At 39.2% G+C, this 11,222-nt stretch overlaps 1 protein-coding gene across 1 annotated transcript; it reads left to right on the top strand.

Annotated features, from left to right (window-relative positions):
- On the top strand, positions 1-2,320 carry LOC122705665 (olfactory receptor 4F21-like). Its single transcript, XM_043921084.1, has 2 exons — positions 1-4; positions 1,389-2,320. Exons 1-2 carry the CDS (start codon positions 1-3, stop codon positions 2,318-2,320), a joined length of 936 nt encoding a protein of 311 aa, XP_043777019.1.
- Positions 2,321-11,222: the final 8,902 nt, after the last annotated feature.

Here is an 11,222-nt window from a genome sequence, read left to right as displayed (position 1 = left end):
ATGGGTAAAACTATCTAGCACAAATATTGCTTCCCTTTTCCCTTTAGGCATCACATTAACATTGAATGCAGGAACAAAGGGGCCAGGAAAAGAGCCTTCTACATATGAAGCTTTGTATTTTAATCTGGGAAAGAAAACTTTCCCCAGAAGACATTATTCTATATGTCATTGTACAAATCTAGGTTACATGCTCCTCATAAACCAGCTCATGGCCAAGTGACACTGAATTATCATGCTTCATCTGGGGATGAGGATAAGGATTTACCCTCTTTCAAAACTGAGAAATCTCTACCAAATACCTAAATAGGTAGGTGTTCCATTATCCAGAAATGGGGAGGGAAAAGGCTTTGGGATGGGCAACATATATAGTAATCAATTGGGGATGAAGGAAATGGGTAGACTGATGCTTCTAGATCCATAGGGAAATCTAGTATACTTGGAGGTGCTGGCTTTGAAAAGCATAGAGCAGCTCTTGGAGAATGTACTCTGAAAGTTCTACGGCTCTCGATTCAAGTTCTGGCTTTGCTATTTATCTTCCTGGGGCTCAGTTTCTTCACTGGTGAAATAAGGGTAATAAAACTGAACATATCTTAAGGAGACATTAGGAGGTTTGTACTCCTAACATACTTTGATAATGTACTTACAATTACCTGAGTGTAGAAGACATTCAAATGTTAGCTGTGATCATGGCTGATTCTTAATTATCATCATTTACCATTATTTACACTCAGCCAATATTTTATTTTTAGTTTCTCATTAATTAACATTTATTAAAAGTGGTCATGGACAAAGAAGATATCATACCATAAACCAAGTATTATAATTATTAAGTCCTGTGCACCTGAGTTCCATTTAAATTTTAAAAGCCGATGGTAAGGACTGATTAAATATGTTCAAGTGTTTTTGTCCTGGTGATCTCAATAAACTCAAAGAAGCTTGAGAATATTAATGGACTAAGAAATGTTTAGATTAGAGCATACAGAGTTAGTGTGAAAGTTGTATTAAACTATTAATACAACTATCAATAGTTGTATAACAGAAGAGGAGATGGTTATTTGGTGTGAGAACACTTAGGCAATGGTCAGAAAAATGATCTAAAATTTTTTGAGAAAAAATAAATTAAAAAGAGACTTAACTATGGGATGTTAACTCATTTTGGTTCTATCTGCAAAAATTACAGTCACAATTTTACCTTCAGATATCATCTATATCACAATGAATTTGTTGCTAACCTTATTTCTTCTAAATTCTTAAGCTTCTCCTCTCAATCAATTATGTCTAATTTAATTACCAATAAAATAGATAATCTATGTCTGAACCAGTGATACCTACTCTTTTTAATTTTTATCAGGTCACTTGAAAATCAGCTCTTCTGTCCCTGTCAATAGGTGGACTAAATGACTCTATGGTCAGTGAGTTTCTGTTATTGGCCCTTTCTTGCTCTTGGGAGAAAAGGCTTTTTCTTATTTTGATATGTTCTTTGCTCTACTTAGGGGTCATCTTGGGAAACCTTTTTATTTTGTTTTTAGTAATTTTTGATCCTCACTTACATTCTCCTATGTACTTCCTACTTGCCAACCTGTCCCTCATTGATGTGGGCCTTTCCTCTACCACAGTCCCCAAGATAATCACAGACCTCTTAAATGAAGACAAAATAATACCTTTCCAAAGTTGTATGACACAGATATGCTTCATCCACACCATAGGAGGAGTGGAGATGGTGTTACTCATAGCCATGGCATTTGATAGGTGCACAGCAATATGTAAGCCTCTTCACTACTTGAAAATCATGAACCCTAAAATATGTGTCTCATTTGTAATCACTGGCTGGGTAATTGGGGTGATCCATGCTATGTCTCAATTTTTATTTGTTATAAAATTGCCATTCTGTGGGCCTAATGCAGTAGACAGCTTTTATTGTGACTTTCCTAAGATTATAAAACTTGCATGCACAGATGGAGCCAAGCTTGAATTTATTGTTACTGCCAACAGTGGCTTCATGAGCATGGGCACCTTCTTCCTGCTAATCCTTTCCTATTCCTTCATTTTGGTCACTGTCTGGAAACGTTCTTCAGGAGACTTGTCCAAGGCATTTGTCACTTTGTCATCTCACATCACTGTGGTTTTTTTGTTTTTCACTCCATGCATGTTTCTCTATGTCTGGCCTTCTCCTCCACCATCACTTGATAAAAATCTGTTCATTGTTGACTTTGCTATTACTCCTGTGTTGAATCCTGCCATCTATACACTGAGGAACAAAGACATAAAGGTAGCAATAAAAAGATTGCTCAAAAAGATATTCTATTCCAGATTTTGTTGACCACAACATTTTTTTGAAGCTTGAAAACTGTATATCCAACTACCCATCTCCACTTAGGCACCTCAGATTTATCATACCCAGAATAAACTCATCATCTGCCATCCTATATCTGCTACTACTTTACCTGTGGAGTATAAGACCATTACCATCATGGGAAATGTAAATATATTATACTAAGAATTGACATCCTTACAGAGAACAGCATGATCTCTGTAGCAAGAAAATTTTGAATTTTGGGTTATTTTTCAAATAAAAAGATATAATAATATTGCTTCTGTTATTCATGAGGTGGAAAAATAACCTGTAAATGTGTTGTGATTAATGTTAAGAATCACCACATTGAATTGCTATATTTGTAGTTGCAATGATTTTACTTATTATCTAAAAGAGACAAAATCTGACTGCAAGTAGTTTATTTGGAAAGGTTTCCTAGAACACAATTGTTCAGAAGTGGGAACATGAAACAACAAAGAGAAGATGCCAATAAAGGGTATATTAATTGGTATCCTACCACTATACACAAATGGGGGGAAATCCTGCTGTGATCCTCTAAAAACTGTATAGAGTCGATGACGTACAGTTGTCCCATCTGAGATGCAAGGAAGCTGTTTATTTCTGTACTAGTATAGCTCTCACAGGGACTTCCCTGTAGCTCCAACGGTAAAGAATCTGCATGCAATGCAGGAGACCAGGGTTTGATCCCTGGGTCAGGAAGATCCTCTGGAGAAGGGAATGGCAATCCACTCCAGTATTCTTGCCTGGAGAATCCCATGGACATAGAAGCCTAGCAGACTACAGTCCTTGGAGTTACAAAGAGTCAGACATGACTGAGCAACTAACACACACATAGCTCTGAGGCATTAACTCCATGGCAGTTCTAGGCTTCTCTACACAGTGGTTTGAACAATTTGATAGCCAGGAAAATGTCTTCAGTAGAAAGTTTCTGGAACTTATAGTGTTGCAGAAACAGTAATTGAGAAACCAAGCACCACACTCGGACAGTTGGAGAACTCAGGTTTATTATGCCGGTGGGCCCAGAGGAGATAACACTCCAAGCTCTGAGCCCCAAACAAAGGGGTTACAGAGTTTTTATAGACAGACTATAGTGGGCAACACTAGATGTTAATAGGCTGGTTTAAACTAAGGGGCTTCACGCAGTCAAGACGGGGAGGGGGATGCCTGACCTTTACACGGACAGGCATGATTAAGCAGATTTGCAGGGGCTGGGCAATAGCAAAGAGCAGGACAAGGGTGAGTGAGATAAGCTCCAGGTCCTAGTATTGTTAAGTCCCCACTTTCTGAGACTATGTGTCTACATAATCCAGACTTTGCAAGGAGTGAGCTGAGTTACAGAGGCAGAACGAGCAGGATGTTATGTAAAATTTTAACTTTTCCTCTTCAGTAATAGAAAACAATGTACATTCTTGGAAATATTAAGTGCAGAGGGACATGCATGAGGTGCTAAGAGCATCGGATGTCTTGCTTAGAGGCATTCATATCCCATGTAAGCTCACCCCATCGTTAATTTTTCAAGCACAAGAGTGTAAATGGAACAAGTGTTAATTAGTCTGTCATTGCACATGCACCTAGGATGATATTCATCATCTTTTTTTTAATGTTTTTATTTTTTTTTACTGAAGCATAGTTGATTTACATATTATATATTACTTTCAGTGTACAACATAGTGCTTCAGTATTTATGCAGGTTATACTCCACTATAGGCTATTACAAGATAAAATGGCTATAATTCCTTGTGCTGTACAGTTTATTCTATTGTTTATCTATTTTATACAAAGTAGTTTGTATCTGATATCCATCAACTTCTTCCTCCACAACCCTTTCTAGATCATCCTTACCTTTATCCATCACTTTTGCTGATCAGGATTACTTGCCCAGATTCATATCTTCCTACTTGAGCAGTCTGAGTCCAAGTCCATAATCTTCTCAGACTGTAATTTCTTTTTTTTTTTTTCATTTATTTTTATTAGTTGGAGGCTAATTACTCTACAATATTGTAGTGGTTTTTGCAATACATTGACATGAATCAGCCATGGATTTACATGTGTTCCCCATCCCAATCCCCCCTCCCATCTTCCTCCCCATCTGATCCTTCTGGGTCTTCCCAGTGCACCAGCCCTGAGCACTTGTCTCATGCATCCAACCTGGGCTGGTGATCTGTTTCACCCTAGATAGTATACTTGTTTCAATGTTATTCTCTCAGAACATCCCACCCTCGCCTTCTCCCACAGAGTCCAAAAGTCTGTTCTGTACATCTGTGTCTCTTTTCCTGTTTTGCATATAGGGTTATGGTTACCATCTTTTTAAATTCCATATATATTCATTAGTATACTGTATTGGTCTTTATCTTTCTGACTTACTTCACTCTATATAATGGGCTCCAGTTTCATCCATCTCATTAGAACTGATTCAAATGAATTCTTTTGAATGGCTGAGTAATATTCCATGGTGTATATGTACCACAGCTTCCTTATCCATTCGTCTGCTGATGGGCATCTAGGTTGCTCCCATGTCCTGGCAATTATAAATAGTGCCCAATGAACATTGGGGTGCACGTGTCTCTTTCAGATCTGGTTTCCTCGGTGTGTATGCCCAAGAGTGGGATTGCTGGGTCATATGGCAGTTCTATTTCCAGTTTTTTAAGGAATCTCCATACTGTTCTCCATAGTGGCTGTACTAGTCTGCATTCCCACCAACAGTGTAAGAGGGTTCCCTTTTCTCCACACCCACTCCAGCATTACTATAAAACTCCTAGAGAAGAACATAGGCAAAACACTCTCCGACATAAATCATAGCAAGATCCTCTATGACCCACCTCCCAGAATATTGGAAATAAAAGCAAAAATAAACAAATGGGACCTAATGAAACTTAAAAGCTTTTGCACAACAAAGGAAACTATAAGCAAGGTGAAAAGACCGCCCTCAAAATGGGAGAAAATAATAGCAAACAAAGCAACAGACAAAGGATTAATCTCAAAAATATACAAGCAACTCCTGCAGCCCAATTCCAGAAAAATAAACAACCCAATCAAAAAATGGGCCAAAGAGCTAAACAGACATTTCTCCAAACAAGACATACAGATGGCTAACAAACATATGAAAAGACTCTCAACATCACTCATTATCAGAGAAATGCAAGTCAAAACCACAACGAGGTACCATTACACGCCAGTCAGGATGGCTGCTATTCAAAAGTCAGGCTGTAATTTCTACAGCTGCTCATTTAAAGTTATCATCCATTACTGTTGATGCAAGTGTAGTAGCACTATATTTATTCATGATAATGAAGATTAATTATCCCTAGTGTGATAGAAACTTGTTTCTTTGTCTGATGACCTACTAACACAAGAAAATCAAAATGACCAGAGAACTACCAAAATTTTAGGTTTATTGGAATGCTTACTCTATCCTCAGAAGGAGCACTTTCCCAACCCCATAGAGGTCAAAGTTGTAGGTCCAGAGAGCTCAAGTGCTCCAATGAAGTGATGGTGAATGAAGCCACTCACCATTTACCCTTGGCTCCCAAACCTATGCACTCTGGGGCACAATACTTTATAATATCTAATGGTTGAAAGTTAAAACACAGAGTGCCATTTCCAAACTGGGACTAACTTGCATCTTAATCTATACCTTTAAAAAGCTATTCCCACATTCTATGAGCTGACAACTCCTGTTCACTGAAGCACCAGTGGATCACTTGATTGTGTGCTCGTCTCTACTTTCTTTCTTGTCAACGTATTCCTTTGTCCTAAGCAATGTCATGAAGGACATTAAGCATTCTATGTGTGTTCGGATCACCTAATGGCCAAGGTACTGCTGTAAGAGTAGTCAAAGCCATACCTGGAAAATAAATGCATCCCAGAAAAACAATCTGTTGTTCTTCCAACATGGAAGGGATTCAATGTAAATAACTTGCCATTAAGTTGCTGATAAAATGACTAAATAGATGGAACCACTTCAAGCATTGAGCATTCATCCATGTGCTTCTGAAAGGTCAAACATTTAAAGGTGGCTATAGCTAGAACTAGCTTTCTGAGAAGCAACCATGCTGAAAGAACTCAGAAAGACTTCATTCTCACCATTTATAACTATTTCATTCATGGGCCCATTGTACAAGAAAAAAACCACAGAAAGACTTCATCCTTGTCTTTTAAAACTTCTTCATTCATGGGCCATTATGTAAGCACTGGAGTGCCTAATCCAGGTTGCCAACTCTGCTATTTAACACTATTCTTGGGCTACAATAAGATAAGGAACATAAAATAAGATGTATACAAGTCTTTCTTCCTGTCTTCTGGCTAAAGGAGAAATTATATCACATCTCAATATGGCCCAAGTATAACTATCACTATCCATTTTAAGTGACAATGTCACAGTTATACAGAAATGATAAAATTGACTCACACTTCTGAGGATAAATATTATAGACAAGAATCACTTGACAATTTCTAGCAAAGTGCTAGGTTGACTCCTATTTTTGCTTTCCCTAAACACACAAAATAGAAAGATTCAGTTCAGTTCAGTCACTCAGTCATGTCCGACTCTTTGCAATCCCAGGGACTGCAGCACACCAGGCCTCCCTGTCCACCAACTCCTGGTGTTTACCCAAACTCATGTCCATTGAGTCGGTGATGACATCCAACCATCTCATCCCCTGTTATCCCCTTATCCTCCGGCCTTTAACCTTTCCCAGCATCAGGGTCTTTTCCAATGAGTCAGGTCTTTGCATGAGGTGGCCAAGGTATTGAAGTTTCAGCTTCAGCATCAGTCCTTCCAATGAATATTCAGGACTGATTTCCTTTAGGATGGACTGGTTGGGTCTCCTTGCAGTCCAAGGGACTCTCAAGAGTCTTCTCCAACACCACAGTTCAAAAGCATCAATTATTCGGTTCTCAGCTTTCTTTAAGTCCAACTTTCACATCCATACACGACTACTGGAAAAACCATAGCCTTGACTAGACAGACCTTTGTTGGCAAAGTAATGTCTCTGCTTTTTAATATGCTGTCTAGGTTGGTCATAACTTTCCTTCCAAGGAGTAAGCATCTTTTAATTCAAGGCTGCAATCCCCATCTGCAGTGACTTTGGAGCCCAAAAAATAAAGTCTGCTATTGCTACCACTGTTTCCCCATCTATTTGTCATGAAGTGATGGGACCAGATGCCATGATCTCAGTTTTCTGAATATTGAGCTCTAAGCCAACTTTTTCACTCTCCTCTTTCACTTTCATCAAGAGGCTCTTTAGTTCTTCTTCACTTTCTGCCATCAAGCTGGTGTCATCTGCATATCTGAGGTTATTGATATTTCTCCCAGCAATCTTGATTCCAGCATGTGCTTCTTCCAGCCCAGCGTTTCTCATGATGTACTCTGCATATAAGTTAAATAAGCAGGGTGACAATATACAGCCTTGACGTACTCCTTTTCCTATTTGGAACCAGTCTGTTGTTCCATGTCCAGTTCTAACTGTTGCTTCCTGACCTGCATACAGGTTTCTCAAGAGGCAGGTCAGGTAGTCTGGTATTCCCATCTGTTTAAGAATTTTCCACAGCTTATTGTGATCCACACAGTCAAAGGCTTTGACATAGTCAATAAAGCAGAAATAGATGTTTTTCTGAAACTCTCTTGCTTTTTCGATGATCCAGAGAATGTTGGCAATTAGATCTCTGGTTCCTCTGTCTTTTCTAAAACCAGTTTGAACATCTGGAAGTTCATGGTTCACGTATTGTTGAAGCCTGGCATGGAGAATTTTGAGCATTACCTTACTAGCGTGTGAGATGACTCAATTGTGTGGTAGTTTGAGCATTCTTTGGCATTGCCTTTCTTTGGGATTGGAATGAAAACTGACCTTTTCCAGTCCTGTGGCCACTGCTGAGTTTTCCAAATTTGCTGGCATATTGAGTGCACCACTTTCACAGCATCATCTTTGAGGATTTGAAATAGCTCAACAAGAATCCCATCACCTTCACTAGCTTTGTTCATGGGATGCTTCCCAAGGCCCACTTGACTTCACATTCCAGGATGTCTGGCTCTAGGTGAGTGATCACACCATCATGATTATCTGGGTCATGAAGATCTTTTTTTGTACAGTTCTTCTGTGTGTTCTTGCCACCTCTTCTTAATATCTTCTGCTTCTGTTAGGTCCATACCATTTCTGTCCTTTATTGAGCCCATCTTTGCATGAAATGTTCCCTTAGTATCTAATTTTCTTGAAACGATCTCTAGTCTTTCCCTTCTATTGTTTTCTTCTATTTCTTTGCACTGATCACTGAGCAAGGCTTTCTTATCTCTCCTTGCTAGTCTTTGGAACTCTGCATTCAAATGGGTATATCTCTCCTTTTCTCCTTTGCCTTTAGCTTCTCTTCTTTTCACAGCTATTTGTAAGGCCTCCTAAGACAGCCATTTTGCTTTTTTGCATTTCTTTTCCTCGGGGATGATCTTGATCCCTGTCTCCTGTACAATGTCATGAACTTCGGTCCATAGTTCATCAGGCACTCTGTTTATCAGATCTAGTCCCTTAAATCTTTTTCTCACTTCCACTGTATAATCAAAAGGGATTTGATTTAGGTCATACCTGAATGATCTAGTGGTTCTCCCTACTTTGTTCAGTGTCAGGAAGCATTTAACAAAAGGCTTCCTGTGTGCTGTTTTGGATCTGTCAGGAACCCTCTGGCCCTTATTGATTCCTGAATATTCAGGAATTAAGAGGAGAGGCACGCCTTTCCCGGGGCTGAGGAATCCAGGCATTTCTCATTACAGTGATAAGTACCCTCTTCCTTTTTATGAGCCATACGGTAAAAGTTGATTGTTTGCAGCTCTCACTTTGATAGGGATCATCTTATGTTTTGTAAGTCTGGAATTTTAATCTTTATCTTTGCTGAGAATAACTACAGTATATATGCCCACACCATGTTGATTAAAACACCTTTGCTCCATCAGAGCTTTGGTCCCCTTGTCTGTCTGCCTGTCTTTCTTTCTTTCTTTCTTTCTATTCCTTCTCTCTTTCTCCCTCTCTCTATCTCTGGCTAATTTCTTGGAGCGCGGAGGCCCGCTGAGCTCACTTTCTTGCCCAGGGTTCTAAGACCCTCTGGAGAAGGCGCACTGTGCCTTCACCCACTTGAGAGGGCGCCTGGTGCCTACGTGCAGCAGCGCGAGCCCTAAGAACAGGGCTGGATTGGCTTTCCGCGTAAACCAGGGGATATCAGCCTCTTTCTCTCTCTTACTCTCCGGACCGCCAGGTTCCGGTCCATTAAAGGACCATCAAGCGCTATCAGCCTCTTTCTCTCTCTTACTTTCTTATCGTCGACTCCGGACCACCAGGTTCCGGTCCATTAAAGGACCAAAAGTTCAATTTAAGTCTGAATTTGGCAATAAGGAAGAAAATAATGAGATGGAGGAAATAAATGGAATATCAGTTCCAGAAACAAGAAAGAAAGAAAGAAAGCGCTAAGTCAAGTCCAACTCTTTTGATCCCATGAACTGTAACCTGCCAGGCTCCTCTGTCCATGTGATTCTCCAGGCAAATACTGGAGTGGGTTGCCATTTTCTTCTCCAGGGAATCTTCTTGACCCAGGAATTGAACCCAGGTCTCCCGCATTGCAAGCTAATGCTTTACCAACTGAGCTACATAGGAAGCTCCAAAAGAAAGTCTTCCCTGACCAGGAATTGAACCCCATCCATGGCAGTGAGAGCACCGAATCCTAACCACTAGACCACCAGTGACAGTTATACAGAAATGATAAAACAGACTCACACTTCTGAGGACAAATACTATTGACAAGAGTCATTTGACAATTCCCAGCAAAGTGCTAGATTGATTGCTATATTTGCTTTCCCTAAACACATAAAACAGAAAGATTAACCAATATGATATGAGATGGAGGAAATAAATGAAATATCAGTTCCAGAAACAAACAAATTAGCAATTCCCTAGTGGCTCAGACTAGGAAATTTCCTAGTGGCTCAGACTAGGTAAAGAATCTGCCTGCAATGCAGGAGAACTGGGTTCAATCCCTGTGTCAGTAAGATCCCCTGGAGAAGGGAATGGCAACCCACTCCAGTATTCTTGCCTGGAGAATTCCATGAACAGAGGAGCCTGGTGGGCTAGAGTCAATGCGGTCGCCAAGAGTCGAACATGACTGAGCACTAACACTTTCATTAGGTAGGAAATCTGTGCTGTTGAATATATATTCATGATAATAAAGATACAGTCATTATAATATTTTTTAAAGCCTCAAAGGGATCTAACTTTTATCCCATAATAAAGCTGGATTCTCAAAACAAAGATGGATAAATACATATAATTACAAATAGTTAAACATTTGAACAAGCAAGAAAGTTTGGTTTTTCACCTCACAATCAAAATTACATACATATACAGTATTTCAAACTAATTTGTATCAAAATATTTTAAAATTACCTTATAAATCAACTTTTTAAATGGAGGTGAAATTCATATAACTGTAGCATTTATATGAAATTACTTCATTTTAGCAACAAGTAAAAAATAGAACAGATTGCAAAATAGTTTTTCTTGGATCCATAAGAGAGGGGAGGACAAAGGGAAAATCACTATTCTTAAGATTAGAGATAAGGAAAAATATAAGTTATCACAGTTTATTGGAGCACAGAAAAACAGAAACTGCTGCAGAAATCAGTGCCAGGGTAGGAAAACCTGAACCATAATGGATGAATTGCTGGAGGCTCAGTGTAGACAACTTTGAGAGTTAAAAATTGTCTGGGAGACCCAGCCATACAAGATCCCAACAATATTTAGTTTGAGGAGTTTGAACATATTCCCACAGAAAATATTTTAGAAAAATACCCTCAGATTTCTAGCAGAGGGAGGGGATAGGAACCATTTTGAAATATATCAGCACACTCTGTTGT

Source organism: Cervus elaphus, chromosome 12 (genome assembly GCF_910594005.1).
Source record: "Cervus elaphus chromosome 12, mCerEla1.1, whole genome shotgun sequence".
In the NCBI taxonomy this organism is placed as follows: domain Eukaryota; kingdom Metazoa; phylum Chordata; class Mammalia; order Artiodactyla; family Cervidae; genus Cervus; species Cervus elaphus.
Note: the sequence above shows the minus strand (reverse complement) of the source record. Positions and strands in the feature narration are given on the sequence as shown.